This window comes from Coturnix japonica, chromosome 7, assembly GCF_054131305.1.
Source record: "Coturnix japonica strain WE chromosome 7, WE-NBRP24, whole genome shotgun sequence".
In the NCBI taxonomy this organism is placed as follows: domain Eukaryota; kingdom Metazoa; phylum Chordata; class Aves; order Galliformes; family Phasianidae; genus Coturnix; species Coturnix japonica.
This window is the reverse complement of record NC_140669.1, coordinates 10,707,588-10,729,875: the sequence shown is the minus strand read 5'-3', so window position 1 is coordinate 10,729,875 and position 22,288 is coordinate 10,707,588. Positions and strand designations below refer to the sequence as shown.

At 40.5% G+C, this 22,288-nt stretch overlaps 1 protein-coding gene and 1 long non-coding RNA gene across 8 annotated transcripts in view; one reads left to right on the top strand and one right to left on the bottom strand.

Moving 5' to 3' along the window:
- The first annotated feature begins 6,861 nt into the window (after nucleotides 1–6,861).
- GYPC (glycophorin C (Gerbich blood group)) overlaps nucleotides 6,862–22,288 on the top strand; it is a 31,025-nt gene continuing 15,598 nt past the window's right edge. Inside the window, exon 1 of the mRNA XM_015868810.3 lies at nucleotides 6,862–7,049. Within this exon, the coding sequence (XP_015724296.1) occupies nucleotides 7,016–7,049 (34 nt within the window). The 5' untranslated portion in view covers nucleotides 6,862–7,015. The remainder of the gene's footprint in view (nucleotides 7,050–22,288) is intronic.
- LOC107316838 (uncharacterized) lies at nucleotides 11,645–18,976 on the bottom strand. 7 transcript variants are annotated; one of them, XR_004307924.2, is made up of 6 exons: nucleotides 18,827–18,964; nucleotides 18,624–18,737; nucleotides 15,589–15,710; nucleotides 14,973–15,040; nucleotides 13,169–13,235; nucleotides 11,645–12,168 (listed from the first exon to the last, which is right to left on the bottom strand). It is a non-coding gene; the product is annotated as an uncharacterized LOC107316838 (long non-coding RNA). The 7 variants fall into 7 exon arrangements; XR_014947895.1 differs by having other exon boundaries at nucleotides 11,645–12,108; XR_014947894.1 differs by lacking the exon at nucleotides 14,973–15,040 and having other exon boundaries at nucleotides 18,827–18,976.

Genomic DNA, 22,288 nt, shown 5'->3' with positions numbered 1-22,288 from the left:
GAAATCTGAGTTAACTGTAAGCTCTCTGCCAGCAAACTATGAAATTTTGCCACATCAGCTCACTAACAGACTATGGGGAATTGCTACAAACATTCAGTCTTCTGCAATTAGAGTAAGCTAACAGTATATACCACACACACGATATAAGCAGGAACTTGCTGCATTTGTATTTGCTAAGTACAAGAGGAACGGTCTCTGAAAGGAGCAAATAACAAATTATAAGTGTTCCTAGAAATACCACAACATTCTTTATATCTGAAACTCAGTAAAGAAGGCTGTTCTCCCAGGATCTACCCATCCCCACCATGCCCATTAACCACAGCCCTCAGTGTCACATCTCCATGGTCACCTCATAAGATTTGTGCACGAGACCCTTCACAGCTCATTGTCCTTCTCGTGACCTCAGGGCCTCAATGTCTTTCTTGTACGGAGGAGCACAACACTTCACACAATACTTAAAGCGTGGCCTATCCAAGGCCGAGCACAGAGACAATCAAAGCTTGGTAGGTTGCACAGAAAAACATCGGATGAGATGCAAGAAATTGCATTTAATCAATGTCCCTACTTACTCCTCAAAAAAAAAAGCACCTTAACTCTTCACAGCAGATCAGCACTGGGACCACGCGCATATGCACGTGAAAGGGAAAACAAAGCCCCATCGTTAACCAAGGAAACATTGGAAACATTAAAGCATTCAGCAATAGCTGTTGTTGAAACACAGACCTTGCTCCACACCCCTGTGCAAAACAGTGCGAACGTTTACACTTAGTCTTCAAAAACAATTTAAAAAGACGGTAACTAAGGCAGTATTTTAACCTCTTAAGGTTCGAACGATCCAAAGAAACCAGAGCAAAGATTCCTACATCTACCACGCATATTCATTCCACTATTAGCAGTAGGGAACCAAAGACCCAATTCAGAACGTCAATAAGCCCTCTGTAGCTTTTTTTTCAAGCTCGAAGCACTTAGCGAATACTAGAAAAAGACCCCAGGCTCTATCTAGCCCGACAGAACAGGACGCCAAGAACTTACCCGAACTCCGTGCAACTCCATCCATGCTGGCACTCAGATAAAAGAACATTCACTGCTCCTTACTCCACAGCTTGCACTTTGTAGTGGGAAACAGGTGCCCTACATCAACAGCACCTGGGGCAAATAAGAGAAAGCGAGGCTCTCTCTCTTCTTATTGGACACAACTGATTGCCTCGCCGGGCCAGCTGTGACCGACCGTTATGTTACCTTAATCTCGTGCTAAGCAACACGTGCACACACTAAGCCTCAAAAACTGTGGGTTTTTTTTGCAAGCTGGGTGCTTGCAAACTTCATGTTTGTGATCATGAGATATGCCCTGCCTGCAGACTATGGTAATCACTTGCAGCTTTGGGAATGATTTGTGAGAGCCTATGGATTTACAAACACTGCAAGCAGTGATCAGTGGGGAACACTGCCTAATGGTGCTTGAGAGGAGCTAGATCTGCACTTTCTTCCTGAGCTACTGGTGTGATCCCACTAAAATCAATTGTAATTGCTGACTACATCTCCTAGTTATTTAATTAATCACTTAACAATGGAAGCAACTTGACTTAGTAAACATAAACATATTTGTATTTGCTTAAGCGAGTTGCAGAATGAAACACAAAGACGATATAAGCTTGAGGTTGTTTAAAAATAAATAAAAATGAAATCATGAGCCGTGAGAAAAATGAAGTTCCCCTGGGCTAGGAATTTTGTGGAGTTATTTTTAGCGAGGCGATAGGAGCAGTGCTAAGCGACAGGGTCTCAGGGTCTTCTCACACGTCCTCATGGTGCCGCAGTTTCACTCGGCATAACTATGTCTTTATCACATGCCAGCTTTGTGCCCAGATAGTCTATTGAAATGCTAAACTCTGTGCTGCAGTATCTCCGTTTTTATAATTAATCCAAGTCTATGGAAAGCAGTCTGATAATAAAACTAAGTCAGACTGTTACAACGCCAATATGATGTCGAAGATATCTAGCAGAGCTATTAAAAAAAGTGTACTTGTAAAAATTCTAAGACAGCATTATTTTGTAGGATAAGTACCTCTGAATAAATTTAGCTGGCACAGAGACTCTGAGCTGCAGATTTACCAGTAGAGGGGAAGAGAAGAAAGAGCTTTTTGATCTTGCATTTATAGAAGAAAAAAATCTTAATTTGGTGTCCTTTCCTCCAGAGAGAACAGAACAGGCAAACTAAAAATGAGAGCAAATACTTCACAGTTATTATATTTCAGGAAATGTCATCTGCCAATCTGACTATGCCTGTGTTGCTGTAACACAGAAAGTGGACTTAAAGCCTGTACGCTCATCCAACACCTTTGTTGCATGTAACCCATCAACAGTGTTGATCAAAGCAATTAGAAAAATCTCAGTGTTTGATGTGTCCTGCCCATGCCTAATCCATCCAGAACAGAAAGAGTAAAGAAACTGAAACCCTTGCTAAAGTACAAGAGACTTTAGCCCATAGCTCATATTACACAAAGACAGCAAAGATGATGGACAACCGACTTCTGAGAGGATCTTGATGTGCACTTAACTAGCAGTGAGGGCATAACTGAGCACTTGGGTAATAAAACACATCGGCCTCCAGAGGTATCAAGACTCTTAACTTTCAATTTTCCAGACATTTTGGAGATCTGCAATTTTAGAGTCCCAGAAAGAAATACTTACTGAAATTATGCTACAGATAATATAGTTCCAATTATGTAAACAGGAAAGGCAGTTTGCAAACTGAAGGTTTAATTAAACTCCTAGCAGTGATGACTTCCACTGATTAATTCTGTGTTGTTTGAGAAAGCTTTCCATGTTGTTTGTTTTAAAATTGAGCATAATTAGCTTTATTATGTTTATCTTTAGTTCTTTTATTATGACAAATTCAAGCACCAAAGCCTTCTATCAGATTTCCTGAGCTCAGCAAGAGCTGATATTAGGAAGCACCTTCACCACATCCACCTAGGTTTGTGTTTCTGCTGCTTGAAACATACACTATCAAACAGCATGTCAGCATCCTGTTGACTGGTCTGATTTCTGCTCCTTTTAAATCATATACAATATGTGTTTCATTGCTATCAGGCATTAGATTTAAAAGGAGCAGAAATCAGTTGCTTTAAGGCAATCTGTTTGATCTTTGGATATGACAATATTCTACATAGTGACAGTGTTTGTGATCCTTTGTCCATTGAGCTCCTGGCCTTACCCATTTTACCTTTATGATAAAATTAATCTAACTACTGTTAAAGGAAAGCCAAGCATCGTGCAGCAGAGAAGGCACAGAGTCTTCTTATATATCCACTTCACTGACTGTCCTACAAAGAACCATGGCTTGTTTTGAGGATTTGTATTGTATGGATATTGGAGGTTCTCCTGAGAAAATATTTATTTACATACAAAAAAAAAGTAAAAGACACCAGTATGCAGTAAGAAATAAGCAGAATATTTTTTCCTTCCAGAAAAGAGAGGAAGAGCAACTCTCGTATGAAGTTTCCTTTTGTCAGGACTCAGCCTAGCACTTGCCATGCTGTAGTTTTATTTCTCCTTAACCTGCAGAAAGTCTTCAGAGTTTGGGATCCATCCCAACCATACACAGTCAAGTATGTTTTATGACAGCCTGAAGTCTGTAGCTGGCAGAAGTGAAGAGAAAGCCAACACCATCATGGCATTGTAGACAGGTGGCCACAGCACACTGGCTGATGGTTTGCATTGCCATGTAATTTCAGCCATCAGTGCAAGCATGGGACACTTCCAGAACTCACAACTGGAGTAGAACCACTTCAGCTGCTGCTATGATCTCTCCTCAAAGGTCCTGGTGGGGAATCCAAACACTTCCTCTGAGGCTGGAAAGCTGCGCTGAGTGGGCAGCATGGGATACAACTGAGAGCTCTGAAATCACCTTCTTTGAGTCTCACCATGTTTTGTCACAAAAATCCAGAAAATACAGGGATTTCTTATCTGATTTCTTAGTCAAGCATAGCTTCCTGGAAAGTTACATTTTTCCTTTGGCTTATTTATTCATTTTCCTTTCAGTGCAACCTAAACCTTTCCTTCCTGTTGGGAGCAACAGCTGCAGCCCATGACATGGACTTGCCAAGCCTGAACAACTGTATTTTACAACTGTAAAATATCATTTACCTTGGAGTAAGATAGTATCAAAGAGAACAACCACATGGGCCTGATTATGAATTCATTACATGGCTCTGCTTAAGAGGAGAAGATGTTGCAGTTATCACCAGGTCTCTCTTCTGAGCTGCCACCTGAAAGAGCTGTCATATTTGAAAGTGTTATTGAGACAAAAAGGGATTTTTTGTTCCTTTGCTTAGAAAAACATTCTCAGCTTTCAAAGGTTGGAGATAGAAGAGTGTTCACCAGAGCAGGAAACAGATACTTCTGTAGGTTAATGGGGATATGATGGCCATAGAAGAATTGGCTGATGAAGGCCACACATCTGACACACTTCCCAGCATCCCTACATTGTCCTACAGATTTGGTAGACCCTGTGTAAGTGCCATAGCCTTTGAATTAAAAAATGCTTTCATCTGTCTCCATGCTACCTCCATGCTTTTGACTTTTAAGTGGGCTTTTTTGATGGAAGCAGCCTTTAAAGTTTAGGAGGGAGTTCAGATGATCTGGAAAACAATTATTTACCACATATTTTGTTCCAATCCAGTCTTTCTCTCTAGGTCCATTTGATTTCTCCTGTCCCCCAAGGGCAGATGATGGTAGGTCGGGGGAGGCAGAGACCACTGGGTTGCTCCTTGTTTCCTGCCCTGATCTCAGGCTCCTCCGGAAGTGTGCTGGGCTGTCGTGCTCACTTCCCTTTTCAGCCTAATGTATTTCCCATTAATGAGTGGGAAAGGTCAAGGAGGGTCTCTTTAACAGTTTTCTTGAGGGAAGAAACAGCTTTGGGAAATGGGTCCCAGGCTTCCTGATTTCCTGAGATTTCAAGTCTATTCAATAAGCAAAAAAAATAAATGACTCTTAAGAAAAGTGAAAAATTAAAGGTATTAAAGGAGATGTTACTGTGTGGGTTTGGTTCTACCAGAGTTTCAGTATGTAAGCTTCAGCAATTCTCTCCCAGTGATCTTGATGGCAGAAGAGTAGCCTGAACAAGAACCAGGACAGATAAAGGAAACACTGCACAGATGTGTTGGGGTTAAGCAGCAGGAGATAATGAGGCTCAGTTTAAGGCAGCTCAGGTGTAGTGAAATTTTAAGTATCCCATCACAAAATGTCTAAGAAGTGCTTTGACCACTGTTAATAACATCATGAAGGCAGGAGTGCTTTCCATCCTGCAGTTCAGCTACAATGGCTGAGAACTCCTTCCATCAAGAGTTTAGAAAATATTAAGGGATCTGGATAATTAAGGACTTAAATGTAGGAAATTTGCATAACAACATTTCTCACGCCCCAGGACAGAAAGATGTAATTTTACCTGTGCACATTGTGCTTCACATAAAGAAGTAACAGGCCTTTCAATATTTCCATACTGAAGCTATCTGGTGTAAATCAGTTTTGTGAGTTGAAACCAGTGTCAGGAGTTTTTTGCCTCTTTGTTTTGTGCTTTGCTTTGTAGCATCCATCACTGAATGTTCCAGAGCTCTCTACAGTGAGCTTGGAAAGTGCTGACCCAAGTCGTTTATTGTATCTGTGCTCACAAACAAGCTGTTATTTGGCTTTGGCATGCAAATAAGTCACTGGTCTTTCCATCTCATAGCTGTTAAATAAATGCTATGAACCAAGTTCACAGCAATGATTTCTCGCAGGAGGTCACTGAGATGATTTCACAGAAATATCCTGCAACAATTTTACAAAACAGGATGAGTCTCAGCCTGAATTTCATGACTCTGTTTTTTTCCATTTCCATTCCAATGGGTACTGTGTTTTTGCTGTCACAGACAGGCAGTTAATTCATCCTGACTCAGAGGGACTAGGAAAACAAAAACTTCACCCACTCTTCATACTGTCTAAGACAGATGTGTTATAAAGGACTTGTGTTTTGATAGGACCTAGAAGTCACAGCTCACGGTGTTCACTGTATATGGACACTTGCAGTAACTGGAGTATGCAGTAATGGTGAATGTGGATGCACCACAGCACAGAAATAGCTAATAGTAGCAATATAAACAAGGGAGCTGGTAGCCTAGTCCAGGCTGAAAAACTTGCTGCAAAGTAGGAGTAAAGCAGACCAATGAACATATTCTATTTATAAAGAACACTTCCCTGTGGATTAAAATACAAATACCAAGACTAGAAGGAAAAAAACATGTCATCTTTTTTTCTGCAGATGACAAACTGAGGCAGAGATGAAGTGCTTTGCCTGAGATGCCACAAGAATCTTGTGTTAGAGCCCAGGACTGGAGTTACCCACGTGTCAGCCTGTGTCTCAGCCACAGGTTATTTCTCACTCTGAATGCACTTCAGATTCACGCTCTATGCAGATGCAACGTCTCTGACCCAGTAAATGCCATTCTCAGCTTTCACCCATTAAAAGGACAGGATCAGACTGTGAGTGTAAGGATGCTGCTGGGCAATAAAACTTGGAAGCTCTGATCTTGATCTCACCCAGCGATGACGGGCATTTTTGGAGGGGACTCACACCTCAGCGAGTTTTGCACTTAATATCAGTAGGGGCTTGGGAGGTGAATCTAATAGGTGCATTTGAATTTGGCTGAGAATGTAAGGAGCATTTTCTTTCCACTGGTTGCTGGCTAGTAAAAGCAAAGGGATGGAATACATCCAACTTGCAAAACTTGAATACAGTTACTGCTATCTGCAAATGTGTGCCCCTCCCCGCTCATGTGAGCTACACAGGCAAAAGAGAATGACACATGTGCTGTTTCCTTTTCCAGTGGTAAAGGGGTCAGGAGCCAGGAAAGGAGAGCCTGAACAAGAGCTGCATTTTCCTGGGCTCTTCCAGCTGTTCTGCTCAATCCCGCCGTCGGTTCTGAGCAGGGAAGAGAGGCTGTCAACACAAATAAGGCATTTTTCAAAGGCGTAAATTATGAGTTACCAAAACAATACGACATCTCAACCACGTGAGTACCCTTATCCCCCCTCCTTGCAGTAAGAGTGGGTTTACCAGTCTGCCGCTTCAGGAAAGGATTGTCAAATGTGTTTCATGTGAAAGGGAAAACGAAAAGAAAAAGAATGTTTGAGACTCATCCTGAAGGAAAAAAGTTGCGATGAAACTGTTTTCCATTTTAATTCTTTGTGTGTGTGTGTACGTGCATGTGTGTGAAGAACTGAAACGGCTCTGCAGACTCCAACTCCTGAATAGGACCAAGCAAAGTCAGTAATGTTTCTGTCTAAACCCTAGTTTAAGAAAGTTTAAATGTTTTTCCCTCCCCACCCCACCTCCAGGAATGAAAATATAGAGCATTTCGAAAGCTTCCTGATGCTTTTCTAAGCTATTAATGGTGCTGCCCAACTTCTGTTTAGAGTCCCAGGCTGTCTGCGTGTAACATGAGACGCAAAGCCACAAACGGACCATCTATATTTAAAGCCACAATATATTTCTGCTCTGGAAATGTAGAAACGGGGGCTTAAGGACAAGCAAGTTCGCTTCTCAGAAAGGGAGGGTGCAAGAGGGCAAGTCCTCTGCTGGCATAACTCTGCATATTTTAGTGAACTTGGAAAGAGAATTTGGCCTGAACAGTCAAGTGAACACAGATGCTTAACGGCAGCATGCCTGCATTCCTTTTGGGTTAGCATAAAAAAAGAAAGCGGAAGAGAAGGGGATGGATTCTGGTCTGATAAACTGAGGAAAGTTTTCAGCGCTGCAACAGCAGGATGTGACCCTCTCCTTCATGATTTTGGTATAATCTTTCCTGTTTTAATTTGAGATAGTAATTTTGTAATATTTTTAATAAACAAATTGCCAATAGCAGAATTGTTTATCGTTCTGTGGTATCAGTAATAAAGACAAAATGTGCAGACAGGATTGCTGGGAGTTGCTGGAAATTTGGGCTGTGCTGTCAGAATATTTGGTCTATATGGAAGCTAATGGCAGCGGTGCTTCCTGAGCTTTGAATGGGACAGGCTGATCCAGCAGAAACAGCCCAGCGAGCAGTAGCTCTGAAATCCCAGGCAGCAATTTCTGTTTACCCTTTATTTCTTTTTTGCAAGTTCCAACAAACTCCAAAGATTAGATGATAGCTCTTATATGTTATTCTATATTACTCAGCAGTTTAGGCGATAATGACTTGTTTACTATTGTTTCTGTTAACGTTTGTTTTTCTGTAATAGACAGGAAAGAAGCAGGCAGGCTAATTCAGGATCCTGAGTTTGGGTTTACAAAAGTGTGAATAAACTTCCACTGGTGCTCTTAATTACATGTGCAGGAGGGCAGCAGTGACTCAGTGAGGTTCATTTTGCTCCTTGTGCAGTATCACCAAGGGTCCAGACCAAAGTTTTCATGTCTAGTGACAGACTTGGCCTGGTGACAAGCCAAGGACCAGTTCAAAACACCAAATAAGTGGTTTCCAATCCTGCTAGAATAAGAATTCAGCCTGATAAAAAAAGAAAAAAGAAAAAAGACTGTCTATTCTTTACTTGCCCTCATAATTTCTCATACTGATTCATACAGAATGTATCTTATTTCACATTGTGTCCCTCTGATTATTGTTTTTGGTGGTTTTTTGTTTGTTTGTTTGTTTGTTTTGTTTATCTATTTATTTTTTAATTATATGGATCAAATGACAGAGAAAGAATAAAATTAAAGAGAAATCTGTAACATAATCAGGCACAGTAAAACCAGGGCGTTATTTGTATAATGGATGAAGTTTTGGGGACCAGGGCTGGGGACAAAGGTCTTATTTGTTAGTAAAATTCCAGTAATATTTGTAAGTTATAAGACATCAAAAGGCTGATGTACTACCAGGGGCAGCACAGTATGGACAGCAGATCTTTTACAGAAAGGCAGCATATTTGGGAAAATGCATTTGCTTCAGAAGTATAATGAAAATCTTTTAAATGGGTGTAAAAACGTATAAAGAATCACCAAAACCCTTTGACTAGACTCAATATATTAATTATTACTGACTATATTAATTATTCCTGGGTACTTGCAGGTGAGACCTTAGAGCAGCTGCCTACCGATTTAAATTAAGCAGGGTTAAGTTACCTAATTGCTTGTATTCTTTGCTTATCTCCTTGTGTTCACTTGCAGCTGATCAGGGATTTTTATTAATTCTATAAGCGCAGTACAATCCTATCAATCCATGTGGGAGCAGATTGCTGTTTCAGATTTAAACTGTTCACTTCTGCAAATTCAGCAAATGTATTCTGCTTCTCAATGGGGGTACCATACCTTATAATGTCAGGGAGCCGTGCTTAGCTCCAACATCCCATCACTCTCGGTGGGGTCTCTGTATACTCAATGGAGAGCTGAGTGAGCCAGTAGTTCAGTCTGCTGATACTAGGCAGTGTGTAAAATATTTACTCCATCATTCTTCTGTAACAGACATTTACATGTGGCTAGAATCCAGGAATACTGAAGGAAAGAAGTCTTCTAACAAAGCCAAAAATGGAGCTGGGACCTCAAATTCATTGGCTTGGATTCAATATTGTGCTGTGAATGTATCTCCATTTTCTTTCTTCTTTTTCATGTCATTATTGTTGTTATTTTTATTAAGACCTAACTTCACTAAAGAGATGCGAACTTCCCAACTTTCAAATACATAATTTCTAAGTATATCACCTTCTAGTGACATATTTGCTTCTTCCAAACACTGCTCAGATGCACAGGAAGTAAGTGCCTGACTTATTACAAAATTGGAAGAATTCCACAAGTTTGGCAATCTCTAACTGCAGCTTTTGCCCTCTTCCTGTTGGACTGCAGAGACTCCAGTTCTGAGGCAACGAGCAACTCACATGAAGTGCAGCACTCACGTAAACCAGCGTCACTGGGTCGAAAGTGCAGTCTGGAGAAGCAGTGAGCTATGCAAAGCCATTGCTGGGGTTCAAAGGTGTCCATCCCCACAGAGAAGGTGATCAGAGAAGGCAAGACTGAATATCAAAGGCTGTAAAGTGGTCCTTTGAATGTTCATGGAGCAGCACCAATACTTTCACACTGGCCTCTGGAAAGCTTAAATGGTCTTTTAGTGTTTTATCCGTGCTGTTCCTGCTTTGGAGGCAGATTTGATTTCATCAGCCTCAATCACTTGCCTGTGACAGTAACTAACAAACAAAAAATAGGGGCTACTGATGACAGAAACAAGTGGAAATCTGTGAGTATTTATAAGTGAGGAAACCTGTAGATTATAGATCATATTAACCTCCCATTTATAGCACAGAAGGCTCAAAATGTGTGCCATCAACAATTTATGTAAATTGAAAGCCTCTGCCTGTATATTTGTCTTCAACCACTGTGCATATGAATTGGAAAATTTGGCTTTATACTCCAGGGCTTCTCCTCAACAGCCTCAACACCAGAGATGGGGATGTGAAAGTCTGCTCAGAATGCACCTGAAATTTCAGTAATTAACAACAGAGATGCTGGTGAATTGTTAAACTGGGTGAGAGGACAGAAGTTCTCTGGACAGTTTACATAATAGGTGTTAAAGATTCAGCTTTGGCTGTTTGTGTTTAAGCCCGTTACTAATACAGAATTGTGCCATGTCTGCATCTCACTGCTGATACTGCTGCACCTTTCTTTCGTGGCTCTTGTGGAACATACGCTGTACCCATCACTGTTCAAATGACTGAGTCCAATCAGCAAAGCCTTTTGTAAAACAGGCTTTGGGGACTGCATTCTCTAATGAAAGTCTGTTTGTGTGTCTGCTCTGCAGAGTGCCTGTCTCTATTGTTGAGGAGAGATTAGTATTCCTATAGCATAGAGAAATTCAAGCCAACAGAGAGATCTGATTGTGAGAGGTGCTGTGCAGACACCCTTTCCCTAAAAAGCTGGTAGCCTACATAGAGGTTTTACAGGTAGTAGAAAAAATGACTGCTTTCCCTGGCTAGTCTTGGCTATGGAAAGTCACTGATAACATGTAGGAGACAGGAACAAGAACAGATTCCAACAGATCCCCTGAGCAACAACTCTTTGCTTCCTACTCTCTAATTTTATAATACATGCTTGGGAAAAAGATGCAACATAGAAGTCATTTAGCAACTGGCACAATTACTTTGTGGCAACCTTATCCATGGCAGTGGGGTTGGAACCAGATGATCTTCAATTTCCCTTCCAACCTAAGCTGTTCTATGAATCTATAGTTCTACAAAATACAGTGCTTGCCACAAGGGGCATCTTTGTTGTTTTGTTGTGATGGGTTTTTCAGTTTGGTTCATTTTGTGGGGGAGGAACTTGGTCTTTTTCTTTTGCTTCACATCTGAGTTGTGATAGGAAATGCATGAAAAATTGGGGTCAACACAACACAGCAGCGACAAAGGTATCTGAACACCTTAGCTGAGCAGGTACTCGGCACACAGATCTTGCTTTAAACTTATTGATGAAAGACTTCAGTTCCTAAGACAAATGAATTTGACAGTTACCCCAGTAATGACTTCCTGAAAAATCCACCGGCTGCAGAGCATTCTGTAAAACTGCTCCGTGGAAGAATAAGTGTGGCATTTGGAGCAATCAGTCTGGGTTTGCCAGCAAGTTATGAGCACAAATAGAAGAAAGGACTGTTTTCTCTGCATAATTTATTTGTAACTCATAACTCAACTGTATCAAGCAACAACCGTGCAGCATGGTAACAGGCATGTAGCTCGTAATTTGTAGCTGAAATCAGATCCATGCTCCTCAGTTTCTCCAAGGGTCAGCATGATCTAATTCACACCAGACTCTTCTCTCTGTAATGTTAGCGAAGAAGTCAAATGCACTGTCTTTGCTCTGCAGATCTCTCATTGCAGACGTACCTTGCACATATAGTTTCACCAATGAGACATCTGGCTAAGTGATTTCCCTCTTAATTAATCTTCTCATCTACAGAGGAGACTGCTTTCTCATATCTGCTTCTCTTCTGACACATGTTTCACTGCAGGATTCTTCCTTATCAAGCAGAAAATTTTACTGAAAATCTCAATGGGTTAAACTTGCTCTGCTGCATTTGTTGTTCTGCTCCTTCCCTTTCCCTCTCTTTTTCCATCCTTGAAAAAAAAAATTCAGTTATTTCATGAGGGTCTACCTCTTCCTTCTTCAGATAAGCCCTGAAATGGAGTTAAGCTTTTTATCAGTAAGTTGCAGGGGGGCTTTTGAACACACCCTGTGACAGCTTCATGTTATCGTGAGTGATAAATTCCTATTTTCCTGGGGACTGCATGTTTAAAATGTCTACTTTGAGGAGGCAGTCCACATTACAAAGAGCATGTGTGAAAAGCTTATAGCTCAGCACAATCAAACATCAAGCCTTTACATATGTGCAGGTGTTTGGATTTGGAAAGAGACACTGTTTCAGCAACAGCAAAACTGCAAAGTAGATCTGACTTCTTTTTACACCAACATATATATCATACACACAGCGTACGCATATACAGAGTATACATCTGTGTGCAAACTTAGACTTACTTATGTACAGACACCCCTTTTCAGTATTTATGCATCTTTTCACTAATCAGACTTACGGGTATAGAGAGGTTTATTTCCCTGACTGCATCTCTCCATTCACAGACCAACACCCACAAGCTTATCTTTTCCTTTATAATGAAAGATACCTCCAAAAGCAGCAGAAAAATGACCAGATTTTTGAAGGCTTGGCAGAGGCATAAACTCAACAATGAGGAAGAAAACAAGATAGAGGTTTAGGCTATATAGAAAAAGTTGAAAAATATTTTTAAAAAATCCTCTTTGTATGATCCAGTAAAGCATCAGTAAAGCAGCCTTATTCAAGATAGACACCAGATTCAGTTGTCTCGCTGCTGACTGTTTATACAGACACAGCCTGTAAGCTCACAAAGGTGCTGACACTGAATCACTCCATAGATTGAATTTAGGCATCACAGCATTTGCTTAAATCTATCTTGGACACCATTGCAAGACTCATATCTCCATAAGCAAAAATCTAGAGGAAAGCAATGATAACTGTAATTAAGAAATAAGGAGGAAGTACATTTTCTATGAGAGTAAAATGGGAGAATCCAGATTAGGAAAGTCCAAATCTGAAAAGTTCTCAGATAACAAAATGTACAAATTTAAACCTCAAGCACTTACAGCTTCTCTTGAGGTGGCGTTCTTCTACCAGCTCCTTTGTGCTGAGAGAATTCAGTAGTTACAATTCCTGGAAAAAAATACAGAAAAAAAACCCCAATTTTTTAGCATATTCATACTAAAATAGAAATAATTATTAACAGAAACATTAACTTCCTTTGGAAACAGAATATTTATTTAAAAATCAATTAAATTGCATTCTGTATTTCTGTGTCTACCTCAAACTGTTATTGGACAAATGAATTAATACTGGAATAGATAAAACAAGTTGTTACTTCAGATTAATTGATGCCTCTGTGTAGTAAACATTCATTCTCTCTATAAAACAACAACCAAAGAAAGCCTTGTTTGCTTTGAAAAAACATCCTGTTAACCTGAAAACAAGGTGCTTCTCATCTCTTAATTGGATATTTCAATCACCTAATGAAGGATGGAAAAACAGGTGCTGATGGCCAGCTTTAATTAAACCAGATAATTGATAGGTTAAGCAAATAGTTCAGAAATCACTTAACCACAGTTATTAAAGAACTTCATATATAAAAAGCAGAGAGAAAAGCTATTTCTAGTGGTTTCTGGAGAGTTAGTGTGAAAATGTCATCCTGGAAAATATCATTCAGGATATTTGGGCAGCTATTCAAAAATTCTCAACTTCAAAATGATACTATTTTTATATTTCATTTCTATGTTCTGAGATCTATGTGGATCTACATTGCTGAATTTAATTTTGAAGGTTTACTTAATGTATACTAGACCCAGGAATTTACCAGTTTATTACACAATCACATTTTCAGTTGAGACTATTATTTCCTGAAACTTTAAAAAAATGACCTTTTATAAGCAGGATTTGTAGTCTAGCAGATTGTCTTTCTAATTATATGATAGTTCATTCCAGTGCCATGAGCACAGTCCTTCTGCTGAACAGTACAGGGAGCAGAAAATTAGATTCTTGATGCATCTTTATGCAAGGATGATCTCAGCGAGTGGACCAGTCTCTGATTGTTATCTTTCTCTCACAGTTGCCCCTTCAGGTTGTCTAGTTCAAATATCCTCTACACCTCCTTCATGCTGGTCTCATGCCTACAGGTGAGGGCTCGTATCTCAGCAAAGGAGAGACACTCGGGTCCCAATTATTAAACATCATTTCCTTGATTCTTTCAAGGATGTTTCACAGGCCCAGCAACAGGAAGGAAAAAAGCACAGGCAAGGAAGACATAAATCTTCCTTTGTCAGACAGTGAGCTGAGGCTGTGTTTCCTTTGGGAGCAGCCCCCTCTTCCACTACCATCCCTTTTCTCCATCGGTTTCTCTTTGCTCTCCCATCTCCACAGCTTGCTATGAAACAATACCTCCCCACCTCCAGATCTTTCCTGTCATCACATAGGAATTTTCATGTAGAGCCTGGAACATGTTTTTTACATCCTGGATCACACAACTGGGAGAGTTTATTATTGTCTGTCTCCCTTCAACATCCATAATAACATCAGTGAACCTCAAATTCGGGAGTCTCTGTTCCACAAAAACACAGTATTCCCTCACTGAACACACTGGGATATATTTCTACTTTAAGGAAGGCTGTACTATCAGTGACTAACAGCAATTAAGCCCTTGGTGAAAACTGGGATGTACACAGGAATAGTCTGCAGAAAAACCTGCATAAAGCATTGAGCAGAGTAGACCAGGAAACAAAACTGACATTCACAGCCACGTTCCTATACTTCCCCTTTGCTTTACAAACAGAGGAACACGCAACTTTCTTGTTCTTTCTCAAAATCTCGATTTTATTTCACAATGAGGGATGCTTTGCGTACCTGGCCACATTTCCTGTCATTCATACTGCTTCTGCACTAGTCATGGAGAAGAGTGGAGTGAATGTCTTCTGCTAACATCAGCACGGCAACACCAGCATGTCCAGAGAGAATACAACAAGGTCAGGTCGAAAAAGGATGATCTGTAGGTTGTTCTTTTGCAGGCTTTGATCTCCTAACAGAAAGGGCCCAATTATAATGAAACCTTGTTGATTGCCTTTGATGTTTTCCCTGATCCCAGTGAGAGGTGACTTCTCCTCCATGGCTAGAGCTCAAGCAGTGGATAGCTTTAGGGCTATAGATTACTCCTTAAACTAATCCAATTCCAAATGGTAGCTTCATGTGGTGAGATGGGAAAGGTGAGCTTGCAAAGCCCTCAGAAAGTAGCTGGTTTGCTCATAGCTGGATCTAGCCAAATCTTTCCTCTGTTTCCAGCTCTCTAGCCAATGTCTCCTTCCTAATAATATTAATAGCATCTCTTACCATCTTTTCCCTCATATCCTTCCATTCTTTCTTGATGAAATACAACATTTTTATTTTGCATTGTTTAGTCTGTAAGTAATAATTCATCTCTTCTTCTATATACTTTGTAAACAAAAATCAACAAACAATTGCTTACCATGTCAGTGCCCTCAACAAGGGGAGCTGAACACATCAATCTTCCATGGGAAGATGGGATTAATCTTCATAGATGGGCCTACCTTCATTACATTGCTCATTCTGGATGGAGATGAAGGCCTCCTGAAACATGAAGATAAAATGCACAAAAAAAACCAACAACAAAACAACCTTAGGAATCACAACAACTGGCAAAGTATATCAAGTTGGAAGGATTTTAGGGTTTTCTCCTTGAAAATAATTTTCCCCAAAGTAACTTCATTTATATTTTATGAGATAGTCTCTAGACAGTGGAGATCAAAGCAAACTGGAAATCCAGCAGAGTTCTTAAGTGCATTACAGGTAGCGTGTTTCAAAGCCTTCTGACTAAACATTTAAGCACCATGGAAGAAGAGAAGTAGCAGGTGGTAATACATGTAAACATGATCGTTCTAATCTTTATACTTTTCAACTTGTCAAAGCTAACTTTCCAGCACAATATATGACAAAGTGCAAAAATAAGGGATGCTGTATGCACATGCACATGGGAAAGCATAAAATCCAAGGTCACCATATAGCTTAGGATTTTCTTTCAGACACATTTCTGATCTTGTAAATCATTCGCAGAAATAAGGTCTTAGATTTATCAGACTTATGCAGAACCTGGCAAATCTGTGCATGGAGCGAGTGCTGCTTCTGAGACTGGAATACAGCACAGTCAGTCTCTGCAGCCTTACTTTTTGGCAAGTAAGTTTTACCCAGGTGAAAGATACAAAATTAGTGACATAGCTAAGTAGGCAATATTGGTGATAGGTGGATGACTGGAATAGATGATCTTAGTAGTCTTTTCCAACCTTGATGATTCTGTGATCATATAAAAATGCCATCCATGACAGCTAGTGAACATGCTTCAAATGCAGCTCCATCTACTATCGTTACAAATTTCAGTGAAGGCAAAATGATTTGTCAGTGGTAAATCAGAGTTCCTGTGGGAAGCAGAAGTATAGGCATGTTGTAGTGGGGAGCAATAAAGATAGACAGATTCTGTAGTATCCCACCAAAAATATTTCCTGTTGATCTGAGTCCTTTGCACATGAAGAAAAGATGTTTATGGCTCCTGAGTTCATTCTTCCTCTGGGACCCTTTTGACCAAAGAGGAGCAAACCATTCCTCCCACTTTTGGCAGGCAGGAAAACAACCAGGGAGATAAATGTTTTTGCATTTCTCTGAACTTTGCTTTTGCTCCTCAGTAAAAGATTTCCCCTTCTGGAAGCCATTAAAATTTGCGAATCTCAGACAAAGACTTTTCTTCCTCCTCCCACATTCTGTGCAAGATGGTTAGTATGTCTGCATCCTGGGGACATAACTGTGAGATGGAAGCAGAGCACAAGCCAAGCCCTTCTCCTCTTGCATCCTCCACACTTTGCCTTCATTTGGGACGAATGAATTCTTTCATCTCATCTGCATTTGACTTGTGTCAGTGGGTTCATGGAGCAACAACGGGCAGCAGAGATGGTGAAACAGTTTTAAAAGTGTCATTTCTAAATAAGTCAGGCTCGGCTTTAAGCTCTGAGGGAGAAAGGAGGAGCAGGTACAACAGTTTGACACAATTTTAAGATGAAATGGAACATAAAACAGTGGACTTCACCCCCTTCACAACTTGCACTTCCTTTAAGGAAAAGGTCACATCTTTGCTCCCAGCTGTTCTGAGCCTTCCCCAGGCAGGAAGAATATCCTGTGTCCTGTGTTCTCTAGGGGCCAACAGCAGAGCAGAGGGAGCATGGCTTCCACCTCCCTGCTCCCACTGTTCAGTTCTTAAGTGATGTGATCCTGAAGCACTGGGGAGATCTCCCTCTCTTCCAAACGTGATGCAGCTCACATAAGACTCCAGCAGCTGGTGGAAGTGGCCAGAGGGGAAATACAAGCTAATCCCTTTGGAGGCCTTGGTGCCTATTTTTGTCAGGTATGAAATTGCAGTAACTGGGGGAGGGGAAGTAAATGTCCTGTGATTGAAGATTGCGTCTATCATTTCTTCCTCAGAGAGGGGTAGATTTTCCTCATTAGAGGAGAAACTGGAAAATTGAGTAAGTGTTGTTTTCTACCTAAATGATTTCCTTCAAGATAACAACTAAGAAGAAGCTCTCAGACCCTAAGGCATGTAACCTCCCGCTCGTGCATGCAGCAAGGTCCAGGGCTTGTGAGTGGTGGAAGGAAGTCTGCCATGGAGATATGGATAGGTGCTGATATCCAGCTTAGTAAATGCTTGCTGCTGTGTGGCATATTAAGGTAGCAGCTTGTTATCTGTGGGCAAAAGCTTTCCTTATCCCTGAAAAGATACATACATCTTCTCCCTCACACTGGACATAATGCTGGATAGAGGGGAAATGTAGCAAAAAATGCAAAATACGGCACCACAACTGTGGCTGAAGGTCATATAAGCTCTCCAGACTCCCAGGGCACACCTCTCTGTCCTTCCTGTTCTGTATCCTTGTTCGGATATTATTTCTTATCTGTCTTCTAGATGATAGGACTTGGTAACAATTATTCACATCCCCTCATGGGCATAGCACAATGAAGCCACACTGTGGTCTTACCAGATCTGCCTGTGTTTCTCCCCAGGTGGCTGTCTTAAACACCAGTATTAAGAAAAGAAGAACTTCTTTCCCAAGGACACCATCACCTCTGCTAAAGTATCCAGGAAAAGTGGTTGCCAAGATCAGTTTAATCCTGATGGCACTGAGCATTCTCACCTAATCAAACATTAAACGCTTTTACAGCTCTGCCCATGAAGGTGCTGTAAAAAGCACAGAGCTGATGGGCCACCATCCCTGTTAGACATGGAAAGGAAAAGCACAGGACAGCCATCTAGGAGGTCTGAAACACAGGAAATTCTTGAGCCTGAATTAGTATTTAAGTGTTTATAGGGGTGTCCCGGGTTACAAATGCCTTTGCACTTACCAGAGTTTCTGGTATGAAATACTTCAACCTCCTGCTCAAAGCTTGGCAGAACTGAGCCTCACCTCCCCCCCTTCCCTCTCTTTGAATGAGCTCTTTTACCTTGTAATTGAAGGAATTCAATCCTGGGGGCTCAGCACCGCTGAAGGCACGGCTTGTATCAGAGAGCAAGGCATCACCCCACCCTGCCCAAATACCAGCCACTAGGAAGGTAGCCTGGTGGAGGCAGAAACAGTCACTCAGGTCCTGCAGAGGAGAGAATCAAAACTGACAGGCATTGTGAAACATGGGACTGTTTTATTTACCTCTTTAAGAATTCTGTTCCATCTACACAGAGGAAACCAAAAAAATACAAAAGGGATGTGGACTCTTCTCTTTGATTTGTAAAGGATACACACTTCTGACCGAGCCTTGCTCTGAAGTACAGCACAGCTCCCCCCGACATAAACTGCAGCAAACACATATCTCAGGGCGGAACTTGGCTCTTAAACAGAGTTTAATGGGAGTCTGTTCTGGCTGAACTCTACTGATGACTTCATATTTTCCAGGGCTGCGCTAGAGCTGTTGGCTCCTTCCTTTTGTTGTTGTTGTTTTCTCTCTCTCTCTTTATAATAATAGGTATTTCAGTGGGATAAATTGACCTTCTGATACTACTCCAAAAAACACTTCTTTGGAGATGATAATAAGTAGTTTGGGGATGTTATAAAAGGACATTGATAAATTTTCAAGCACTTTCATGATTGCTGAGAAGGCAAAGATTTTCAGCCTATAGCATCAACTGGTGAATAAATCCAGGAACTGGTAAAACAGAAAGGATGAGCAGATGCTGCATCTGGTGATCTTAATGCTGGAACACTGGTTCTTTCATGTTTCTAATATTCATAACATGGATGTTTTATAAGATTTCACCACTGGCCCAATTTTGCAGTTGAAACTTGTGGGAGATCTGTCACTGAATTCAAAGGGATCAGAAGCAGCGTTGCAGAGCATGCTTTTACAAATTGTACCCTGCATGTGTGTGACTCAGTATTTCACTTTGTGCGTTGGAACGATGCCCTGCTTTGCTACAAGTGTAAATGGGACAGGAAGATCTGCTGCTGGTGTTAGCTGCTGATTCAGCTATGACAGAGCAACATCCCTCCAGGCAGGCAGGCAGGGGGGAGCAGAGCCACAGAGTCCCTATTTATACAGCTGAGAGAGGGCCCTTACTTCTATATGTTCATACACAGAAAATACCATGCCCTCAACTTTTGCCAAGCCACTGTATTTCAATGGAGTCACTTGTCTGTGAAAAACTAGAGTTTTCTGTTGAGAGCAATCTAATGAAGAATTACTCAGCTTCATCCAGCTCTTTTCCCCCTTGTGCTTCTTTTTTAGGGGAACCTGTTCATTTTGAGTACAGATTAATAATGTACTTCACTTGCTTGAAAGCACATTCCTGCTTTCCTCTCAGTCTACACAAAAACCCTTCTTCTTTACAGACAGTCAGACCACACACTGACTTTGAATCCGTTTGCCAATAAGTATATACCCCCTGCCTCTTTCTTTTTGGTGGGCCAGTTTTCTGCTGAATCAGCACAAATGGAAAAGAGTTAGCAGCAAGAAGGACTTTTCAGCTGCAATATAGCAACCATCTCAAATCACAGCAATTCACCCTCAGCTTTCCTGCATGTACATTCCATATATTTAAGAAAGGATCAGTCCAAGGGCTTTGCAGTAAGCCAAAAATATGGTGATTAGAGAAGTGCCTTAGCAAGCATTTGTTGCTATTGAAAAGTACTAGACCATATTTCTTTGCTTAATGACACACATTAATCCTCCGTTGAAATTGCCAGGGCTGTCCAAGCTGAATTTGGCTTTAAAGATTTAAAATATAGTCCAAACTATAAAACTGTAACATTTTGACCAAAAGAGGAGCTGAAAAAAAATTCAGCACTGTCCCTTTGGCTCTTCCTTCATTATTTAAACCATTAGAGATGTTGCCTATATTCTTTGAATCTGTTGCAAAAAAAAAAATGGCAATTTTAATTGATGACCATTATATGAACATCATCCAAGTACTTCCACCCACTGCCACTTCTGTTTTCCTAATGAAATGAGTCTTACGAGTTCCTGCTGTCTATCTGTCTGCTTAATCATCTGTTCACCCATCTGTCACTTCTCATCAAGAACTTTTGTATCCACTAACCAGTTTCAACCAGATTCGAAAGAGAAGCAGAAGCCTCAGAGATGATTATGGACCTCCAAGTTGTATGAAAGTCAGCATTTGTCTACAGAGAGCCAATCAAGTGATAAGTAACACAAAAATGACTCCTTAGTAGAAGATGAACCTAAATAGGATTATCTACTATTTTGGGGTGTACTAATAACCAATTTAAGCAGGATAAATTTGCTTCAGAAAATATGTATGCAAGATAGTCAGCCTAATGCAGACATATACTACTCTTCAAGCATCTATTGGAGAGACATCTAGCACTGAAGAGCAGCACATGTCAAAAGCTTCATGAAAAAGGTCTGATTACTTTTAAGAAAGGCCAACCCCTTGGTGAAGGTTTTGGAAAGGGATGGCTGAGCAATGCTAACAGTAATTGTTGAGATTTATTTTCCCTAATTATAGACTCCAGAAACCTAGGCCACTTACCTAAGCTAGTCTTCTTTGTTAGCTTCCTAGTTAAAGGGAAGAGAAATTCCCACTCTTTCCCCCAGGGTTCATCACACTTCTCCAAGAGCTCAACTGATTTTCCTGCAAGAAGGGGTGTCCTCTGTGTAGCACCTGTGAAGACAGCACAGATCACATAGACTCCTTTCCAGGGGTCAAATATCTCACCAAGCTGTTTATTATCTCTCCACCTACATGCTACTGACAGTTCACTGTTTATTAAGAGAGAGGAACAATATTAATGAGATTCAAATGAATCTCACAACAGTGTAAGTCCCTCAATGAAAAATATTCTGTATATGGCTTCAGTTCGGGCTTTTTCTGCTCAGCTGTTAACGTCTTCAATATGCTATTTGTCAAATAATGCTAGACAACTGTCCAAAAACAATAGCCAAGCAAGATTTTTTTCTATCCTTTTTTTTTTTTCTCTCCCAACAATTATTGCACAATCTGTCCAGAACTGCTCAAATAACTGATAGATACTAAAGAAGTTTTGCTAAAATTGCTCAACTCAATTCAGACAGCTTGGACTGAAATATAAATGCTTTTCAGATAATGAAACAGGCCTTTTCTTTTTAAATGCAGCAGATATGCAAAAGAAATCTACATATTCATTGCAGAATCCTTGGAAAATGGAAGTGTTTTTGCCTTGAGCTATTATTTGCCTTGCAAGTTTCTTAGGTGTTTCAATATGTCTTATTTTCTTTGTTTAACGTGTTCAATATTTAAAGCATTTGAAAACTTGTTTCCATTGCAGATATCTCCATTAATAATACTATCCTCATCAGTGTTCCATGAAAGATCTCTGTGTCCCTAAAGAGCATATGCTAAATATCCTGACATTTCTACTTGCAGTGCTTTGCAAACAGCGCCTTAGGCTAGGACTGGTGTAGGAACTGGATGTAGCTGAATTCAATTCATACCAAATAAGCAAGGGGATGCAGTGCAGACAGCTCTTGTTTCCAAGAATTATCACCTGTAGAAACACTTTGCAACAAACTATTGGTGGTGAGAATGAGACATAAAGGAAAAAACCTGCCCATGTTGGGAAAATTACTATACTTTTCTAAGGAAGGTAGCTAGACACTAGATTCTTTAAATTGTCAGG